Source organism: Polypterus senegalus, chromosome 9 (genome assembly GCF_016835505.1).
Source record: "Polypterus senegalus isolate Bchr_013 chromosome 9, ASM1683550v1, whole genome shotgun sequence".
NCBI lineage: Eukaryota > Metazoa > Chordata > Cladistia > Polypteriformes > Polypteridae > Polypterus > Polypterus senegalus.
Window position 1 is genome coordinate 14038353 of NC_053162.1, and position 23227 is coordinate 14061579.

Genomic DNA, 23227 nt, shown 5'->3' on the forward strand with positions numbered 1-23227 from the left:
GTGAGGGGGTCTTCTGACGCCCCTCGTTTGATAGATACTAACTGTCAGTAGTCTGTATTTTAAGGACAATCAGCCTCTTTAGACTGCAGCCTAACCTGGTATGGCCTTGATAGCTGAAGTGGTCAAATGCTCCGTAAGGATAAAAATTCAGCTGCCCTTTTTAATGCGCATTTTTTACAATGTTACGGTAAAAGAAAACCTTGCAGTTTAAACTTTCTTATTACTTGCCAAATAAGGCAGCGCCCTCTGTCACTACGGTCTACATAGCGAGCTGTTTGTGCGAAGTGCTTTCATAAAGCCACCTTTCGAAATCTCACTTGTTATTCAAAATCCCCCACGGAACATGTAGACAGACACCTGGTTGCATAACAGGCGTGAACAAAAATGTGTGTGTGTTCGGGGGTCGCGGTTAAAGCCCACCCTCTCCGTTGCGCGCCTTCAGGCTTTAGTGAAGGAGGTCCGCTGACGTCACGACATTCCAGTGATTCCGCTGTGACAAAAAGGCTGCGTCTTCTGCGATCGAAAGACCGGTGTCTACCCCCCAAACAGGTACATTTTCGGAGATCAATATTTGAAGATTTAGAACGTTAAAACGCAGGTCGGCTTTGATCTTCATGGTTTCAGGACACAGCGAGTTGTGTGGAGACCCGCGGCTTTTAGTTCTGTATAAAGTCTGCATGTCATAATCTGTCCCGTAACGGGAGCTTCCACTTCACACATAACACACAGACTTTTTGTGATTACTATTAAAACATATTTTTTTAACTTTTCAATGTTACTGTTTTCTGTTTCGATGTTCTGGTGGCATAATTCAAATATATTGTCTTGTTATCTTGTCCATAATGGAAAGAGGGAATTGTTACAATTGCGTGAATAGTCTCGCGGGGCCAGAGGTGTATTCTCGTTTGAGTACAAGTCTGGAGACTCACCGTTAAAAAGTGTGTAGTGAATAGCGGCGAAATCCTGCGCTACAGAGTCTACGTCTACAGGGCTTCTTCTCTGAATACCTGCCCCCGGTTCCTCTAGTCCGTATTGTCAGGTTTCATGGATAGATAACTGAACAAAACATTTAACGCTGTAAGAAAATAAAAAGTTACAACTGCTGATATCCATTCAAAAGCTCAGCAGCACAAGGTAACTGAAGCTTAAAATGATTTGGCGTGGTGTAATGGAAAAAGATGATCCGCTGTGGCGACGTATTAAGTAATAAGTAATAAGTAAGTTGTTTTAGTTGTCAGTAAACAAGGTTGCAGCGAACAATTTGGTCAAAACTGCCTTTTGCCGATTTCTGTTTCGATACCGCAACATTTCGGTTACATTATTGCAATTTATTTGATGTCATATCTAGTATTTAAATTATTCGGTACTAATAATTAGTTTAGATTATGTATTATGCATTTTATTGTTCTCTGGATGTCGGCGTGAGTGATAATTAGTGGTTTTCAGCTGCGATTATTGGTATGATGGAATAAAGGTATAAAACAGGATAGGAATTTTTCATATTAGGACGAAACATTTATAGTTTATCGTTAAGTTAATGGATTGTAAATGAGCAGTTTGATTATCGAGTAGAGTTCATATCATAGGATCATAGCAAGTAGCAAGCTGTGTACTCATCACAAATTTTAAGAAAATTACAATGAATAATGGGCCGAGTGGGTCAACCACGTCATCACCTCATTCGTTGAAGGATGCCCGGGCCGGTTTTGAGACCCAGTCCGCTACTGCGCGTGGTCACGTAGGCACAATACATAAAAAGGCCGTGTGCCCCGTGGTTACTCTCTCAGGTGGGCATAGCATATCATAATCTCTTGGACCAATAGAGTGAGTTTTCTGCATTCGACTTAAACAGCCGACATTATAAAATACCGGAAATAATACCGTAAAATCAAGCCCCGACTTATCTGCGGGAGAACTTAAACACGAGTATACACGGTATTTATGAATGCAGCTGCCTTTTCTTTCAAGCTTACATCGACTCCTACACTCTCGTCATAACGCTGAACAACTGGGCGCGCACACAGCACCTTTGACGATGCAATGTTCGTGTTTACCATTGGTCTGTTGATGCCGCCGAATGCCAGTGATGCTACATAAAGGTTTTTCCCTTGCATGAGGTTATGTTTTATTTTTTTTTAAATGTGCAATATTCTCTCTGCACACACGACACACATTTATATGTCTAATACAAGTTTTTTTAGGGGACGTCTCGACTGTGGATGTTTCATCGTAAACAGAAGCTTGCTGTCTGTTGGCACCAGGGGCCTCATGTATAAACGGTGTGTATGCACAGAAATGTTGCGTAAGAACATTTCCACGTTCAAATCGCGATGTATAAAACCTAAACTTGGCGTAAAGCTACGCACATTTCCACGGGACCTCATACCCTGTCGTACGCAAGTTCTCAGCTCGGTTTTGGAGACTGGCGGCACCCATCGTCAAAGCAGTGCTACTGTTCCTGTGTGGTTATCCTTTCTTTTTTAGATCCACATCCCTGACACGGCTTTATAAATACAATACACTGAAATTAACCGCATACTGTTTATTAGTGTAACGCATCTGATTGTAATTAACCTGCAACAATATAATGGCCCAGGGAATAGCCATAGTATTCCAAATACCATAACTGCTTTAGCGTTGTTATCTCTCACTGCACCTTCTTTTTCTTCTTTCAGCGGCTCCCGTTAAGGGTTGTCACAGCGGATCATCTTTTTCCATAACACTCTCACTGCACCACTCAGAGTATTTATATCACTGTATCTGAATGGGGAATCACAGCAGCAGCTGATCAGAAAGAGAATCGGGATACGGCATCAAGCACACGCTGCGTCAGCCACGGCAAAATGCTTCAGAGACTTTCCTGTACGGACCTCGCGGTTCAGAAACAGTTTCATCACAAGAACTTTAAACGCACTCAATCAGTCCATCAAGTGCTCCTTGTAGAACTGTCTGTACTTATAAGTACAATCACCTCACTGTAAACTTGCATTTCAGTTATAATATCGCACAACCTGAGCCACTTTATAAAGTGCGTATTTACATATGATGACGATATCATTTTTAAGGTGAAATGCAGCAAAATATGTTGATTATATTATACAGATAAAACTAACTTAATTTAAATAATCTATATTGTTAATAATTAAACAAGTGAGGACACGGTGCCGCAGCACTAGCTAGTTCACATATTGATCCTGATTGAATGCTGTATGCTGGAAGAATAGATGGATAGAATAATTAAACACGTACTACGAAGATATTTCAGTGTTCCTTAAAAGTTTTGAAGAATCGTCGTTGTAAGCTTACAGATGGCTTAACGTCTATTACAGAGCTGATTGTGTGGCGATTGGGTATTTGGAGACAGTAAAATAAGGACAGGAATTGGGGGTTAGTACGTTTGAAAGAGACAGTACCGCCACCGTGTTCCCATGTTTAATAACATGCTTTCATTCCTATCATCATGAAAAAGTTATCACGTATACATCTCAGTATTTGAATTATCCAGACAGCTGTAATATCACGAATGTAATGGATTCTGTGTCCTGTCGGAGGAAGAGAAGGCCGGTTTAAGAACCACGTAGTGATTCACACAGATAGAGCACAAAGAAGATCAAATACAAACAAAGCATTTAACATGCTACTTTAGTTACGATGGGATTTGAGAAACTAGTAAATTAAATGATTTTAAGATGAAGTTTATGATGCTCTACTTTAATGACAAAATAAACTACGTGATTAAAGTGGAAATTTAGAGATTAAAGTTGACATTTCGTGCTTTTTCCCCACTGTGTGCCTATTTTTTTTCCTCTGTACCCTAATTAGCTTTCATACGACACTCAGACGTTGGGCTATGACTCGCCTTTTCACGGCGACTTGGATTTGTGACAACTTCTTTTTTATTTCGGGTACTGTGCGACTTTGTGGACTTGAGCGTTTGAGTTTCTCCGACACGCTATGTCACTCGATCAACTTCCTTTTGTTGTTTATTCCACTGTTTATTTGAACAAATAGTACATTTTTCCTTTGCCTCCACTTGGTATTCGCTGAAATTCTTATATTTTCCCCCGTGCTTTTCCCATTGTCTTTTCACAGATGGTTGAGCTTCAGGGCTATTTATGTTGATTTGCATATTCATAGAGGCGTAATTCTGGGAGAATTTGGGGCGGGACAGCAGGCGCGTGCACGAGTGTTACTTTTCATGCTGACCGGGATTTATGTAGCGGAAGAACTTGGAAGTTGGAGTACGCACAGATTCCTGCATCTGGATTTTTCTGTGCGTAAGCACACTTCGGCTTTTGTGCGTGCGTCATGTTATAGTGCGAGTTCTACGCACAGCGTTATGCATGAGGCCCCTGGTGAATGAGATCCCCTCTGATCTCTGCAGTTCACAATCCTCACCCCCTGCTTCGAGCTCCGCCTTCATTAACGCGTTGGATTGGTTTAGAAATGTGACACTCAGTGAGCTCACTAATTGTTCCCACCCACTTTTAAGCACAATTCTCTCATGGGTGTCTCTAAAGCAGGGGTATCGAACTCCAGGCCTGGAGGGCTGCAGTGGCTGCAGGTTTTCATTCTAACCCTTTTCCTAATCAGTGACCCGTTTTCACTGCTAATGAACTTCTTTTCCCTTCATTCTAATAGCCCTGTTTTTAAGGATTCAGTCCTCTGAATTGATTCCTTTCTTTATTACATGACAGCCAAACAGAAATGAGATGTGAAACCAGCCAGCAGATGACCAGCTAAACTGGGGCTTCAAACTCCCACCAATCTCTTAATGAGAAGCCGATTCTCGCGGTTAATTAAACCCGTTATTTAATTTCATGGCTTGTTCCTGCTCTCATTCTACCACAGCAGACGGTTGATTTTCTGTTTTTTTCTAAGACCACCGTCAAAATGTTTGGGTGACCCGAGCAGGCCAACATGACTGAGACCTTCACCTTTCTTTATTTTCAGGTTAGCTGGTCACATGGCGGCTCATTTTGTGTCTCATTATTGTTTGGCTGCTAATTAAGAAAAGAGAGACAACTAAGGGGTCCGAGTCACGTCAATTAAAACAAAGGCAAAAGAAGTTAATTAGCAGTGAAGACTGGTCACTAATTAGGAAAAGGGTTACAATCAAAACCTGCAGCCACTGCGGCCTGCCAGGACTGGAGTCCATCAGAAATGAGACGTGAAACGAGCCAACGGATGACCAGATAAACTGGGATTTCAAACTCCCACCAGTTCCTTAATGAGAAGCTGATTCTTGCTGTTAATTAAACCCGTTATTCAATTCCATGGCTCGATGCTGCTCTCCTTTTGCCACAGCAGACATTTCCAAAACTGCTGATAACCTGAGGGATCAACCTTACTGAGACCTTCATCTTTATTTTCAGTTATTTTGTGATGGGTACAGATGAGCTGATCATGTCCTGCTTGTTTGATGTCTCATTACTGTCCGGCTGCTAATTAAGGAAAAAACAACTAAGGGGCCTGAGTCAAGCTAATTAAAGCTAAGGTTAAAGAAGTTAATTAGCATCAAAAACTGAGGGCTGTTCCACGAAGCGAGCTTATAAAACCGAGGATTATTTGTAATAGCCTCGCTTGAGTTAGCCTAACAGTTCACTTCAGGCTCATTGAGTTCCACGAACAAAATTCAGGTGTATTTAATCTCCGCTAATTCAAGCCAAGCTTGATAAGCGAAGCTCGTGCGCGTCCATGCGATATAAAAGGCAGCCTTGTTAATCGATGCTGGATAAGTAAGAATGGAAACTAAGGAAAGAGCTGCTTTTTTTTTGCAGGCGGAGCAAGAATTATTATTACAAGCCTATGAGGACTACAAAGCTATAATAACTAGAAAGGGGAACACAAGCTGTATTATCAAAGCTCGTGAGGCTGCATGGCAGAAAATAGCTGACAAGTTAAATGCGTAAGAACATGATTTTCGTAACTTTTGTGTTAAGGATGTCAAACTATTTAACAACTAAATGAGAACAGTTTCAAGCCTTCAAAATGTATAGTCATTAAAATTTCCTTTTACATATGCATTTTGTTACCAGTTGTAAGGTACTTTAAGGTTATTTTAACACATTGATAAACAGGACAGCATGTTAATTATATGGGTTCATCTTGGATAAAAAGTGATATATAATTGTAATTATTAATATAATTATTAATAATGCTTGGTTTCAGGAGCAACATGAGTGGAACAAAAGGTCCTGGCAGCAAGTGAAGAATGCGTCATTATTGGCATACGCTCCTGCTGCAGTATTGCCACATTATGCAAAACTGCACAGGCTACTACAATGTCACACGCTCTGTCTGGTGTAACTCTGAGATTTTAACTGTCCAAATGTCATTTCAATGTGTGCCCTTGTCTTACAATGGGCATGGTTGAAATGTCTTTCTGCTTGTGTTGCAGGATCTGTATATGGTGTGAGAAGAAACGGTAGACATGGGTATCCTCTGTCACCAAGCAGCACACCAGGAAAATTCCTATAATGGAAAGTAGACACATTAGACTGTAGTATAATAAACTATAGTATATTTGTGAATTTTAGTTGACTTGCCTTGTCTGAGGCTTTGAGCCAGTGAAGACTCATGAAAATTCTGGCATCATGTACTGATCCTGGCCATTTTGCCACAATGTTTGAAATTAGATGTTCAGCAGTGCATACCATCTGAAACATTTTAGGAAATGGTAATGACATACATTGCTAATGTTGGACGACTACACTTTCACCTCTTGTATATAAATGTGAGATATTATCAGTACTTACCTGTACATTAATACTGTGATATGATTTGCGGTTTATGTAATCAGGCTCTGTTGGACCTGCTGGAGCCTTTATCCTCACGTGTGTACAGTCAATGGCTCCAATGACGTTAGGAAAGCCTGACAAATTAAATTCAGTTACTTATCAGGTAATGATTTATGTGCTGTAAATGAGTAGATGTTTAAAGATTAAGCACCATTAATTCCAAAGAAAGTTTCCTTAATGGCAAGAATTCCTCGGTGGCCAGGAAAGGTAATGAATATATTTAAAAAGGACTTTAATGCAACGCAAACCTTCCTGATTTCACGGCACACTGTAGCTTTGCTTAAATGTTCAGCATCCCCCACACTGTACAGAAATGAACCACTGGCAAAATAACGCAAAGCGATACACAAAGACTGTGCAACCGTAAGGGCTTTAGAGCGACGTGTGTTTTTAGAAATGTAAGGTTCCAATACCTGACACAACTATGCAATACTGTGTCTACTAAATCTATAGCTCAGATATAAATAATCATCCAAAATGCAACGGATCTATCCTGGGCAAGTAATTGTGGAACCTGTTGCCTTAAAGCTCTACGAATGAGCCTCGCTCCCTCATCAACTGGATTATGAATAAATGGGCACGCCATGGTTATTCATGTAAAAGCCTTCAATGCACTCCTTGTCATTTTATACTTTCTAAGTAATTAGAATCGCCTGCATGTAATCTGTAATAATTTTATATTGGAGGGTCGATGTGTGCGAAAGAGGGAGTGAACAGCAGCAGAATAATCCCAGCCCCGCAGAATGTCGTGCTGTGACATCACATGGCTTGTCCAATCATATTCATCAAGCTAAACTAAGCTTCACAACTAACCTGCCACGGAGCAGGCTTGTCCAAGAGCATATGTTGGCATAGTAATTAAGCGGAGCTTCAGGTTAGCCTCGTTCGTGGAACCGAATTTCGAGAAATTAAACCGGGATTATCGAAATAAGCCTGGATTTTGAGGTTAGCTCGCTTCGTGGAACAGCCCTCACGTCACTAAGACAACAACAACAGCAACATTTATTTATATAGCAGATTTTCATACAAAAAAAAAATGTAGCTCAAAGTGCTTTACAAAATGAAGAATAGAAAAATAGAAGACACAATAAAAAATAAAAATAATTCAACATTAATTAACATAGAATAAGTAAGGTCCGATGGCCAGGGTGGACAGAAAAAACAAAAAAAATAAAATCAGTAGGGATTCCAGACCAAGAGATGAATGAAAACCTGCAGCCACTGCGGCCCTCCAGGACTGGAGATCGACACCAACATGTCCAACACGTCGCTCGCAAGCTACCGGTAACTCACCACCCCTTTCCAAGTAGCTCGCCAAAGGGTTAATGAATCCTACATAAATTTAAAAACTTGATTTGTCAAATTAGGGGTGGGCGATCTTTCCAAAAAATCATATCACGATCCTTTTTAACACAAAATCACGATCCACAATCTGAATTGCAGTCTGTCTTTTCAATGTGGCATACACTTAAGAGAATATCCAGACCCAAACTCATCAAGACCTAAGTAACACTTTATTTAAAATATCAAACAGAGTTGAACTCAATTGTTCTCTCGTTCGCTAGTTAAGCGAAGTTAAGGCACACGCCCCGAAGCTGGCGAGTGAGTGACAGAGGCCCTGTTGCGTGGATCTCAGATTTGCGCAAATAAATCGGCGAACTCTGATACATAGTGAAATGAGAGAAGTCACAAAATCAACCGGAATGTTTAGGCAAATTATGGAAAAAAAGCCCGATCTAAATCCGTTAAATAGTTGTCTCATCAAAAGCAGACAGACATTGGACTTTATATATTAGTAAACCTTCAAAATAATGTGCAGTTAAAGTCTCAACAGCATTTCTGGAGCTTAGTGGAGCCAGATAACTATAAGAATCTTCACCAAGCAGCTCTGAAAATGTCTGCTTTGTTTGGGTCTCCATACCTCTGTGAGTCTGACGTGAATGTCATGAAATCAAAGATCAGCACAAGACTGACAGTCGAACATCTAAACGATTCCATCAGAGTGAACCTAAGGGGCTCCACTCCACCATACACCTCAGTGCCAGTCATCTGACGAACTAAAAAACACATCACACTTGTAACTGGACCTGTGAATAAAGTGACACAGTGACATGTGACAAAATGACAAATAAACAAGTCAGATCTGTGTATTTGGAATTGCATTGTTTTGTTGTGACAGCATTCATGTTTTAATTCAATAGTGTGAGATACACTAGAAAATGCATACAGACATACAAAATGCACTTGCAGATGAACTCAATATTTTTTTGTGATGTTTTAATGCAAAATGTGAGTTGTGGACACCAACAATTTGTAAACGTTCAGGCAAAACAAGCTTATTCAATTTGTTTGGGTTGAAATAAGCTATGAGAATAAACGTTAAGAAACAAGATAGCTCTCGGCCATTTTCATTTTGGAAAAGTAGCTCTCAGGGGGAAAAAAGGTTGGAGACCCCTGGTCTAGATGTATGTGTTACACGTTAGGAGGTAACAGTCAGGTAAAGTAGAAGTCCATATGTGCTGAGAGTTTATTTTTGCTATTTGGTACTCTGTGTTAATCTCCGAATAGTCTTACCTTCTTTCAAGTGCATCCTCATTTAAGAAAGACTAATTCTAAAATCATCAGAATCACATTAATTGGCCGGGGCTGTTCACATTCGAGGAATTTGACTGCCGTTTTTTTCTTCTTTTTTTTTTTAATACTCCCTAATCTGAGATCCTGAGTTGGTGGATGTGGCAATGCGCTGTACCAGCGTGTGCTCCTAACATCAGCGTGTGTAACTTTAGTTACATGACGGACATACACACAGTTGACAAGTACACACACCTGAGATAAATAAATACAAGACAGAGAACGTAAACATACACATGCATACACAGTGAAAAATACTGAATTAAGCATTAGCTATATTTTCATTTTTTAAGTTAATTTTTAATTAACTTGTGTTTTCAGATTTTAAATACTGAATGGTTCCTTTTTAAAGAAGAAAAATGTGAAGGTCTGAGAAATCTTGACCTGTTTTTGTCCACCAAACCTTTTGATGGTATTCTAAGAAAAAAAGTCAATGAGGGCTTCTGAATTTTAAAGAGCTTATCATTTACAGTCAAGGCAAAATATGTCTGAGTATATACAGTATGTATGAGCAGGGTCACAAGGGAGCAATCAGCTTAGGGCAGAAAGGTAGGAACAGTCCCTGTGAGGTAAACACACACACACACACACACACACACACCGTGGGCAATTTAGCATCACCGGTCCACCTAACGCGCATGTCTTTGGACTGTGGAAGGAAAGCCACACACACACACACACGGGGAGAACAGGCAAACTCTGTGAAGGGAGCAACCTGGGATGTGAACCCCAGTCTCCTTGGTGCAAGACAGGAATACTACCACTTCACCACCATGCCACCCCCTTTCCCAAAATATTTGTGATATTTGGAAAAACACAACATGAAATGGTATTGCTAATAGCATAGCTCAAAAATAGTTAAAACAATATACATAGATGTGAAAGGCACTATGTAACAGATTAATTACTAGATAGATATGAAAGGCATTATATAACATATACATAGATGTGAAAGGCACTATATAATAGATAGATAGATAGATATGAAAGGCACTATATAATATATACATAGATATGAAAGGCACTATATAACATATACATTGATATGAAAGGCACTATGTAACAGATGGATTACTAGATAGATATAAAAGGCACTATATAACATGCATAGATGTGAAAGGCACTATATAACAGATTAATTACTAGATAGATATGAAAGGCACTATATAACATATATACATAGATATGAAAGGCACTATGTAACAGATGGATTACTAGATAGATATGAAAGGCACTATATAACATATACATAGATGTAAAAGGCACTATATAACAGATAGACAGAATGGATTTAGTTTAGGTCCTGTACAAATCCATCTATTACTCATTTACTGTTATGTATCAAGACTTTACCTCGTGCTTCTTTAGGTCTTCATAACACTTATAAAACATAGTGGATGGGTTTTTGTACACCATGCTGGAGTGTTTTTTCTTGCTGGCCATTTCTTCTGAACCCAATGTCAGTTCTTGGCTCCATTGTTCCTCTCACAGAGAAAACCTTGGAATTGTTTTTCCTCTAATGGCTTCACCTGCTGCTGTGACTCAGCAAACCTGTTCAGTTTGTTATAATAAGAATTAAAAATAACTGTTTTGTTTTAAACATAGACTTAAATATTAGAAAATATTACATTCAAACAAATTGTCATGCACTTAAAATATTAATATTTAATTCATTTTAGTGTGAAAACGATTAAAAAACTATAATTGCTTGCTAACAGATGTGTTTTGAGAAAGCGTAGTACATGATATTGAAAACTGGTTTCAGTAAATGCCCGTCTCAACTCGGAGGATTGCCGTGTTAGTGCTGGTCACTCCAGCTGGCCGATTTGGCTGACATCTCCAGTCTCAGATCTCTCCCAGTCATTTTAAAAGAGTCAGCTAGAACACAACATTCAAATGTGATTCCAGCTCTAGCTGGCATATTTAATATTCAATGCATTACTATTTCAGATTTCCAATATGGCTTTAAGAGATTCTCTAAAGATTGACGAAAACCTGGTCCTGATGAAAGAACTAGAGGAGCGATTAAAGAAGCAGATTGACAAGCTGGAGCACTTGCGTCTCTCCATTGCAGAGGTGAAAGACAACATGACACTGGTATGTATAATAACCCTTTTCACAAAATAATTCCAATATATAAAGATGCTCCAAATCAGATGATAAAGCATTGTCTTTGTGGACGCTGGGTACAGCGTAGCAGTTATCATAATCCATTCTGCTGAAAATTATGTTTTGAGGCTTGGAGGGATTAGCAGTTGGGGACTAAATTGGCACCTCTGTGATTTTTTATGATTTTCTTAAGTGAATGCCATGCGTTATAGTGACGGGTGATTCACAAAGGATTCATACTATTGGAAAAGTTTTTTTCAGGACATCATACAAATCATTTTGCAAGTATGAATGAATTCATTCAGTCGATTTAAGTGGGGGGTGGCATGGTGCGCAGTGGGTAGCGCCGCTACCTCGCAGTTAGGAGATCTGGGTTCGCTTCCCAGGTCCTGCCTGTGTGAAGTTTGCATGTTCTCCCCATGTCTGCGTGGGTTTCCTATGGGTGCTCCGGTTTCCTCCCACAGTCCAAAGACATGCAGGTAAGGTGCATTGGTGATTCTAAATTGTCCCTAGTGTGTGCTTGGTGTGTGTGTGCTTGGTGTGTGTGTGTGCGTGTGTGCCCTGCAGGGCTGGCACCCTGCCCGGGGTTTGTTTCCTGCCTTGTGTCCTGCGTTGGCTGGGATTGGCTCCAGCCGACCCCATGACCCTGTAGTTAGCATATAGCGGACTGGATGATGGATGGATGGATTTCAGTGGGGTATGAATGCTTGTGTGTCATTAGCATGTTTTGTTTCACCGATGAGGGTAGATTTATAAAGAGCACGTGCAGGAATCACCCGAAGTGTGAGTCTCAACTCATTCTCATTCATCATAGAAGTACAATATATTAACAACTTATTTAAATTAACCTCCTTAGCGTTAGTCCAGAGTGTCACGTATATATATACGTGTATAGACGCATCTTGTGTAAGCTTTAGACCCGAGGATTACTCAGGCAGTAAAACTGCTAACAGCGATAGTGCTGAGCGTTACTCGGGCAACGGTGTAGGCGTGTCTTACATAAGCGTCAAGCCAGAAAGTTACCCTGGCAACAGTGTAGATGCATGTTCTCGTAGCCTCATAATGACGTCTCGTAAGTAATGTTTTTGAGCAGCTCAGGTGTTGCAGGTTGTTAACGGTGATACGAGCAGAAATGTTAAGGAGCCTCTCATCAGCAGTGATGACAAAGTGAATCTCACTTCAGGCAGTGAAACTGAAGCGGACAGTGAAACCGAAAGTGAGTTTGATGAATCCGAAAGTGACGTTCGATGGCGTTTGGGTTTCTGACCCTGCTTCAAAAAACCAGGAAGCACCACCTCATTTTGATTTTGTGGGTCTGCCAAGAATAAAAGTGAATGTTGACAGTCAAGATCCACTTACTTACTTAAAGTTATTTCTTGATGATCACATGATCGAAAGAATTGTTGTTTTTACGAACCGTTAGGCTGAACAGTGTCGGGTAAATAAATGACCGTATGCCCAAACGGTTTTCCTGTTCAAACACATATTATCAGCAGCTGCTGATAATATCTGGTATTAGCATAATAATAATAATAATAATAATAATAATAATAATAATAATAATAATCTACTCTATATATAAATTGTAAGCCTAAAAGTGCAACGATTTTATGTGATGTTTTTATGTCACTTTTTTTGTCAGGCTTTAAATTGGACTTAATTTAAGACCTACGTATACTGTATATGTTTGGTATCATTCTTTTCAGAATTTATCGAGTGTTAACGTGATGGTGTTAAGATTTTCAGGTTCTTATTCCATTTTTAAATTATAAACTAAAAAATATCAAAAACTCACGTCCTGCGAGACGAGACTTTGTGCCAAAAGATTTAACCTCACCTGGGGTCAGAAATAAAAGACAAAAAGTACTGGGTGGTCCAGATCTAATTATGCAGATCCAGATCGTTTGATTTATGCGGAGACGATTCCAGTTCGGTGTGATGACGATTCTTCATGTCGTCAGTTCGCACACTTCCCGATGGTCCAGGATTTTTCAGGTGATATTCTATCCCATCCCTCCATTTTCCAACCCGTTGAATCCGAACACAGGGTCACGGGGGTCTGCTGGAGCCAATCCCAGCCAACACAGGGCGCAAGGCAGGAACCAATCCCGGGAAGGGTGTCAACCCACCGCAGTGATTTTCTATGTAATAAACTTGTAATGTAATAAGTTATAGCGTAATGAAAATTGCATAATTAGATCTGGACCACCCTATAGATGACAAAGACAGCTGCTGTACAAACTTTTAAATGTTCGAAGCGTTGTGGGAGATGCAGATCACGTGGAACGGCAGCAGCTGATCGAGCAAAGAGGAGGTTAAAATATAAACTGTATTTGTTTCCCATTGTATCACCGTTTAAGAGGGGGTTTCAGAGGAGTGACTGCGTCTCATTGGGGTGCGTTCAGCCCCCCTCTTCACAACGCGAGCAGCAGAGACACAAAGTGGTTGGCAGGCAGGGGTGTTTGTTAAGTGAAGCGAGCAGGGGGCGAACCCCCTAGTAATAATATTAATAATCATTTTTTATTATTAATTTCATAGAAATATTACTAACGCTAATTTCATATGATTATCTTATTTTTTATTATTAATTTCATATACTTATTAACACTAATTTCATATAATTATGATCAATTACGTATTATTATTCTACTTTTTACATGTCTGTCATTTTTCGAATCAAAAAATGCAACTCTTTTTACATGTTTTTTGAGAAAAATTTTAACGCTAAGGAGGTTAAAACTAGACGTGTTACCTGGCTTTGCCCATTCCAGTCAATATCGTTGGTTAGTCGGATTTATCACAAGTACGATGTTACTAATTATCAGCTCACTTCTTACTGTTGAACAGGCCACCTACAGTCCTCAGTGGTGTTGGCGTGAAAAAGAGATTGCAGCACAACTCCGTATTAAAGCCGTACTCAGTAATGTTACAAAGGTGATTTAAAGTCGATTCATTCAAAGTAGCATCAAAACCTTAAACTTAATACTGCCTCGATTCAATGGCCGAATAACCATTAGTGAAATAGTCCGAAAAGAGTACAGAAAAACATGACATAAAGTTAAAACTAGGGCTGGAAATCGATTGAAAAAATGAAGTAAATAGTCACATAAATGTAGGTAATTAGTCACAATGAATCGAATCTAACATTAAAACATGTAATTATAAAATTAATACATAAATCATGAAGTAAATACTCACTGAATCACAAAGTTAATGTCGAATCAACACAAAGGAATTTAAAAAATCAATGGCATAGTTTAAACTTAAACAATGAACTAAATTCTGACCTTTTAACAAAATACGACTTGAGCAGATACAACCTGATTTCGAAAGCCTTCCTGAAAGGCAAGTTGAAAAGAAGGCAAAAAAAAAATTAGGCCGACGTATTAATTATCAAATTGGTATGAGATATGAGACATGTAAAATAAGTAAAATTAAACGATTAAAGTGACTGTAGACTTTGAATGCACTGCTGAAGATCTGACTTAATTGGAATTAGCATCTCCTAAATGGGCACACATTCAAATTTGTGTTAAAACTCTGCAAGTGCCATTCGCAATTTACAGAGAATGGTCCAAAAACGAGAACACATCCAGTGAGTGGCAGTTCTCTGTGCGAAAATGCCTTGTTGATGCCAGAGGTCAGAGGAGAATAGCCAGACTGGTTTGAGCTGATAGAAAGGCAACAGTACCTCAAATAAACACTCATTACAAGCGAGGTGTGCAGCAGAGCATCTCTAAACACACAACATATTGAAGCTTAAAGCAGGTGGGCTACAGCAGCAGGAGACCACACCAGGTACAACTCCTGTTATCTGAAAACAGCAATTGAGGCTACAATTCACACGAGCTCACCTAAATTGGACAATAGAAGATTGAAAAAACATTGCTTGGTCTGACGAGTCTCAATTTCTGCTGTGACATTCAGATGGTAGGGTCAGAATTTGGCATCAATAACAAGAAAGTATGGATCCATCCTGCCTTGTACCATCAGTTCAGGCTGCTGCTGGTGGTTTAATGGTGTGGGGGATATTTTCTTGGCACACTTTTGAGCATCATTTAAATCCCACAGACTACCTGAGTATTGTTACTGAACCTGTCCATTCCATTATGACCGCAGTGTCAACTTCTGGTGGCTCCTTCCAGCAGGATAACGTGCCATGTCACAAAGCTCAGATCATCGTAAAATGGTTTCTTGAACATGACAGTCACCAGATCTCAATCCAGTAGAGCACCTTTGGGATGTGGTGGAACGGGAGATTACCATCATGGATGTGTAGCTGATAAATCTGCAGCAACTGTGTGATGCTATCAGGTCAATATGGACAAAAATTCCTGAGGAATGTTTCCAGCACCTTGTTGAATCTACGTCATGAAGAATTATGGCAGTTCTGAAGGCTAAAGGGGGTCAACCCAGGTACTAGCAAGGTGTACCTAATAAAGTGGCCAGTGAGTGTTGATACCATCATTAAACTTGCAGCAGACTTGCAAGTCATGAATTTTTAAAAAAGACTTGAATGTAACGCTGGGGCAAATCAGCTATTAGCTAACTAAACTAATTTTATTGACTAAACAATGCACTGTTTTTTGCACTGGGTGGGTATGAGGTACTCCATAGGCTCATTGATGGCTCTCAACTTCTTTGGTTGTGCAAAGTCTTCTCATGCAAGATGACACACTGATAGTTCCAGAGAGGACAATTGGCTGATACTAACTAATGATCCAATTATATAAACATTTTTTGGTTTATTTAATGGAACATTTAATGGGTCTTCAATCACACTTGAAAATTTACATCCTTGTTTCATTCAGGCTCTGTGTCCCAGCAGTGACTGTGGATTTGGCGCCGTTCAGCAGCAAGGTACTGACCTGAAACCTTTAATTGCGGATCACCTAGAATGGCTGGCCAGACTGAATGAGCGAATGGAAGCTCTGCAGATGAACACTACTATTTTCGTCCAGGTGAGTACAATGCACATTCCTGTCAAATTGTGAGACTGTTGGGTATTATCCTGAATTTTGCCCCTACCCCCTTCTTCCATGTGCTTCCTGCATTTGAACAAACCCATCTTGCAGTGTTGCTGGCCGTTGTCTCTTATAAAGCAATCACATCGTAGGAGGTGAGGAAATAAAAGAGGAGCGCACACCTCAGACTACCTCCATTTCTTTTAAACAATGCAGGCACTACTCTCTTGTTTCACCTTTCTTCCACTCTACCCCTGGGTTTAAAACTCATGAAAATGGAGACTTTTGGAAATGCTCTTCAGAGGCGTATATTTAATAAATTTCAAGCTCAGCATTGCAATGTGGATGTGTGAAAATGGAGCGCTTTGAAAACGCAGACTCTGATAGGTTGTGTTTATTACGTGACCCTATCCAGATTGGATCCTGCTCACGGCATTTTCTGATCCTCTTTGCTCACTTTCCACTCGTGTGTTACTCTCAATAACAATTCCACCTCATTGTCAGTCCCAACAACACAATCTTTTTTTGTTGTTTTATTATTATTACTAGGGGGGCTCCGTTCGCTCACCCCCGGGTTTGGGAATTTTTCATGGGAATTGTTCCATATGCATTATTTTCACTTTTACTTTAAAACTTTAGTAAAAACAAAATTTGGAATTAACTTTTCTTCAAGATTGCATTGAATTTTGATTCCGTGTTTGGACTTGCATCTTGACAACACAACGTATAACTGCCTGTGAGTGAATATCGTTTCCTTCTCTCTAATAAATAAAACGACTTTCTCAAATGTTTGTCGAATGCTCTTTCTTCTGCGCTTTGTCATTGACATGTCATCTAGAACATATAAAATTATTGTCCTGATAAAATTTATAAGACCTGAGAGCAGAGGAAGTGCGTCTGACAAAACCATTCACACGACTGAGATTAGATGACCGTGGTCTTGTTTGAAAATAGTTGTAAGTCAGGCGTGACTTGAAAGGATCTCATGTTAAAAGTCTTCGTCTCACAGGTCTAAATACCGCGCCTACGTTTTTTGGAATCTTTTAATTCTTGCTGGTAACATAAATTAGACCAGGGGTGCCCATACTTTTTCGGCTTGCGAGCTACTTTTAAAATGACCAGGTCAAAATGATCTACCTACATTAAAAATGCTATATATATATATATATATATATATATATATATATATTGTCACGCATGCACGAGTAGGAGACCGCGGACGGATTCAAACGCACCTGGGGACACATTCACCGGCAGGGAATGGCGGGGTACTAACTTTCTCCCTCTGCTTCCTCATAGGAGAAAGGATACTTCCGGTACTTCCGTCCTTCCTCTGCCATCTTGTCCTGACATCATCAATCCTATCCTCCCTCACGGTCCTTCCCAGCATTCCTCCACTTCTGGCTCCTCCCTAATAAAATGGCCACCGACGCCATGATACGGCGTCGCGCATATGAACTGTTTTGTTTGTATTTTGACCTGTTTTTTCTTTATTGTGGATCATCTGCAATATACGGGCCGGAAAACCCCAAACCTTTTGCTGTCTCCTTCTGAATCTGTTACAATATATATATATATATATATATATATATATATATATATATATATATACTGTATATATACTGTATATATATATACTGAGTATCAGAGGTGGGTAGTAACGAGTTACATTTACTTGAGTAACTTTTTAAAAAAATTGTACTTCTAAGAGTAATTTTACTGCACCATTCTTTTTACTTTTACTTAAAATTTGTGAATTTCCCCTTGGGATTAATAAAGTATCTATCTATCTATCTATCTATCTATCTATCTATCTAAGTACATTTGTGAAGAAGAAACGCTACTCTTACTCCACTACATCAGGCAACACTCAACTCGTTACTTTTTTTCCATTAGATAAAGTCTGACAGACAATTTTCAATCTGCTCAGTGTGGCCTATGTTGTCAAGTTGTGCACACGCCTTCCATTGCGTCTCCAGCTCTGACACGAGGTTTTGAATGTTCCCCAAATCAAGGCGCTGCAGCTTTGAGGACGGATGTTGCATTTTTTAACTCAGCGAATCATATTGACCATATTGGTTTTCTCTTTTCCTTGCAGCTGTAAATTAAGCTCATTCAGCATGTTGGTCAGATCAGAAAAAAAACACCAAGTCTAGCGGCCATTGCTCGTTATTAAGTTGCTTGTATTCTGCATGTTTAATGACAAGGAGAAACTCCTTTTTCCCCGGCTAGGGGTCTTGAAATCTCAGCAGGATTTTCTCCCTAGCCGTCTAACTCAACGACGGCCTCTTTTATCATCTCTCCATCTTGGAAGGACTTCTTATGCTTAATGATCAAGTGATTCACCCAGAATGATGCTTCGGCATGTCTGCCTTTGCTTTTGAATTCAGCCGAGTGAAAAATGACGACTGTCCGATTAACTGCGATTTTAATTCCCTCTCCTTTCTCTTTCTCAGATCGCTTTTCGGAAGGAGGTCAGTTTCTTAGTTTTTATGAACAGTTCAAAAGTGCCTTTCCACATTTTCCTTCTTTGGAATAGCAATGATAGATTGACAGATCAGACAAACGCACTTCGATTGTGACATTGTGAGAAAAAAAAAACCTCTTCCATTTCCACATCCAGCCCATAAACAACAATTTTTTTTAAATCCCTTCTTTAGTTGATATAAATCGGAAGGCTAACTAGATTACTTAGATAGCCGGAGTTTTGCAGTAGCTCACACGTGTGATCGTGTGTGCGGGATGACCAGTGTGTTAGAAGACCTCAGAGATCTCAGACTGGCCGCCCTGTATGTCAATCAAGTGGCAAATGCCATTGGGAGGATGCATGACAGACTAACGTTTAAAAAAATGTTTTTTGAATGCAATGCAATCTACCTGCACTACTTTTCCAATCTACCGGTCAATTGCCATCGACATATTGGTCACCCCTGAATTAGATGATCTACAAGTCTCCGACTTAAAGCTTAAATCCGAGCAATATATTCAATGTCTTTTACTCTCGATTTCACCGAGTAATAATGTCCCTTCGTTTGCGCTAATGCAATCGTTACTATCCTTTTTTATGAGACTTTTGAGTTTTCGTACTTTGATTATCTCTAACCTGCTCTGCATGTGTACTGACTGCCCCAACATTTTTTAAATCTTTTAATTCTCGCAGATACGCCTCTTCATTGGGAAGAAACACTACTTTTTTTTTTCCCTGATGGCAACACAAATTAGATGATCTACAAGTCTCAGTTAAAATCCAAACAATATATTCGATCTCTTTTCGCTGTTCCATTATTTCAGAGTAATAATTTCCGTTTATTTGCGCTCATGAGATCTTTACTATCCTTTTTTTGAGACTTTGGAATTTTCGTACTATCCTGCTCTGCATGTGTATCGTACCAACATTTTTTAATTCTTTACAACGTTCTACTTTGTCATCTAGTCTTTGTCTTTTTATTTCCGGCCCTGGGATTGGTTAAATCTCTTTCTCGCGGGATGTATAAGTGTCTTTCTGAGGAAATCATGTCTCATCTCCTTCCAAGATTTTATTTTTACAATAGAGAGATTATTACACAACTTTATTCAGCTTGCCCTCCTTGTTTGACTGGATCAAGTTTTTTACCCACTTTTATCAAACTGATTTCCTTCAAGCTTTGCACGTGTACTGATCTCCGGTGACAATGCAATATTTCATCAATTTTGACCCAGATCTGTACGTTAATTACGTCACATTTAAATGTCTCACTTCCTAATATACTTTCCGTAAACACCCACATATACTGTACTGTAGCTTTTAGCCAACAGAGATATATTTGAATTAGCGGTGTTGGTCAAATGGTTAGCATATTGGACTTTCGATCAAAGACCAATGTAGACTAATTAAAAAAAAAAATCTTTTTGATTAAGTGATATTAAAGTTTTGTCAAATCACCACAATGTGACAGTGTGATGGAAACCAGAGTGTCAACGTCCCAAACCCCAACACGAACACACAAGCACAGTGCCAGGTTCAAATAAAGGTTGGTTTATTCACCAAATCACCTCAAATACGTCACAACAAGCACCAAAATTCCTCCCTTTTGCCAAAATTCTCACCACCGCACTGCTCTACTTGAATATGTACGCACTGAATCCACTGCATGTCTTGGGCTGCCACATTCACAGATAGCATTGAAATTCATTGCTTCCTTTCAACAAGGCAGGCATTGTGGCATGGTGGGTAAGGCTTTGGACCTCGGATCCTGAGGTTGTGGGTTCAAATCCTGCTACTGTCTCATCGCAGGACAAACACACACACACAGGCCAATTCAGCATCGCCAATCCATCTAACGTGTGTGTCTTTGGACTGTGGGAGAAAACCGAAACCCACACAGACATGGAGACACATGCAAACTCCACACTTGGAAGACCAGGATGCAGACCCTATCCTTCTTACTGTGAGGCAGCAATGCCAGCACTGCACCACCCTGCCGCCTCTCCTCCCATTTCTTTTTGTCTATATTTTGGAACATGAAATGGTTTACAAGGTCAGCACTCCAAGATATTGTTTCCATACAAATCTTTTGTGATTATTTTCATTGCAGATGAACACAAAACCTCGAACCTGGAAGAGGAAGCAACATGGAAAACAGCATCACAATTGGCAAAGGCCTTTGGCTGCTGGGGATGCTTTAACTGAATTTGGCTGGTCTCCTGTCCACACTCGGCGAAACAGCGACGCAGCATCGGAGATGTCCTGTGCCTGGTAGCGACCTCCATATTTGGAGCAGTTCTTTCAAACAACATAGGCTGGTTTGACCTCCATATCAGTATCAATATAGAGATTTCCTTTAGCGAAAGCGTCCTTTTTAAAATGTTATAATTTAGCAAACACCAAAGAGAATGATGTAGCCTCTGCATGAACATTTAAAGGAAGGATGGATTTTATTAGTTTTCATTTAAACCTTAGGCCACTGTCACATTACGCCACTTCTAACTGTAGGGTTTGTCAGACTTGATCTCATCGCCTGACCATGTCAGTTATAACAACTGAAAACCACGGGCATGTCAAATTACACAACTGCAGGCCGCCTTTTCACACAGTTGTACTCGGCCCTTTTTCTGACACCCAATAGCGTGTGGCAGGTTAAAAGGTATGGCGAGTTTAGCCTCAGTCCTTGCCCTTTTTTCTTTTTTCCATTCTATCATGGTACATGAAATACAAGACGTCACGCAGATGAGCTTCTGTTTTGTTTGTGAGTTCAAAACACCCGCGTTCTGCATTCCTGGTTGCTGCATTTTATGCATTGTTCTTCCGGATGAGTATTTGTTGTTTGTCGTTGTCTGCTGTCCTGAAAACACAGTGCTGACCCTACGACTAAGGTACAATCAAACCTATGGATTTGTAAATGAAGGCTGTGACTGAAATAGTTTTAATAGTCTTGTAATGTGAAAGGGCCTTTTGTAGATGCAAGGGGAGGACCTAAAAATTCCACAAATTTTAAAAATCGTTTAAAAAAACACAAAAAAAACTTTTTTATACAATCTCAATCTCAACAGATGGATGGTACGGTGGCCTCGAAAGGCAAGTGACAAAAAATTGAAAGGTGTGATGCGCACAATTAAACAAAGTGGCGTGCAGAATTAAATGCGGTGCCACACAATCAAACAAGGTGACATGCACAATTAAATGTGCCAGACAATTTAAAAAGGTGATGCTCACAAATAAATGTGACACACACAATTAAACAAGGTTACTCACACACTTAAGGGGACGCGCACACTCAACTGAGGTGACTCTCAAAATTGAATGCGGTGCCACACAATAAAACAAGGTGACGTGTACAATTAAATGTGCCAGACAATTTGAAAAGGTGACGCTCAAAATTAAATGTGAAACACACAATTAAACAAGGTTACTCACACACTTAAGGGGACGCGCACACTCAACTGAGGTGACTCTCAAAATTGAATGCGGTGCCACACAATAAAACAAGGTGACGTGTACAATTAAATGTGCCAGACAATTTAAAAAGGTGACGCTCAAAATTAAATGTGACACACACAATTAAACAAGGTGACTCGCACACTCAAACGAGGTGACGCTCAAAATTAAATGTGGTGCCACACAATTAAAAAAGGTGACGCGCACAATTGAATGTGACACGCACACTTAAGGTGACGCACACACTCAAACGAGATGACGCTCACAATTAAATGTGGTGCTGCTCAAAATTAGCGATGACGTGCTCACAATCAGAGGGGTGATGACAAGTAAAAGTGTACGGAAATGGTAGGCACCTTGGCAAAACTAAAGGCAAACACTGATTGGTGGCAATGGTTTGTCTGTCAGTCCAAGTCAGTTAAATTGTTGGCGATCACAGGTCCCCAGTGTAGGTACGTGATGTTGTACTTTAACATGTGGACATCCATTTCTTTTTTTCCAATACAAGAGTTTTTAAATAAAAATAATAATAAAAAGACGCCAGAGTAAACTGGGGGCGCTCTCCATTCTTTTTTTTTTGCCTGCAGTGCAAAGTAGTAATTACATAGTATTTTACTGTAATAACAATCACTAAAGGAATTTATTTGTAATCCTACGTGGTGCTCCGTGGTGATTTTGCGTTCGACCAGGTGCCGTATCATTGGAGAGGTGAAGCAGTAAAAGAGACAAAAAAATGAACCCTCACATTTGTCCATCTGTTTGACAGTTCTGGATATTGCACAGTATTATTTGTTTGAGACAGCAAGGCA

The 23227-nt window shown here is 39.8% G+C and overlaps 1 protein-coding gene across 1 annotated transcript; it reads left to right on the forward strand.

Annotated features, from left to right (window-relative positions):
* Positions 1-351: 351 nt before the first annotated feature.
* Positions 352-22341, forward strand: LOC120535117. Its single transcript, XM_039762715.1, has 4 exons — positions 352-549; positions 11382-11528; positions 16352-16501; positions 21079-22341. Exons 1-4 carry the CDS (start codon positions 385-387, stop codon positions 21241-21243), a joined length of 627 nt encoding a protein of 208 aa, XP_039618649.1. The 5' UTR covers positions 352-384; the 3' UTR covers positions 21244-22341.
* The last annotated feature ends 886 nt before the right edge of the window (positions 22342-23227 follow it).

Bases quoted from the DNA above. Each gene is read 5' to 3' on its own strand.
- LOC120535117 (XM_039762715.1), top strand. From the start codon at position 385: ATGTGTGTGTGTTCGGGGGTCGCGGTTAAAGCCCACCCTCTCCGTTGC. The intron at 550-11,381 runs GTACATTTTCGG...TTACTATTTCAG, and splicing joins GGTGTCTACCCCCCAAACAG to ATTTCCAATATGGCTTTAAG. The intron at 11,529-16,351 runs GTATGTATAATA...TGTTTCATTCAG, and splicing joins TGAAAGACAACATGACACTG to GCTCTGTGTCCCAGCAGTGA.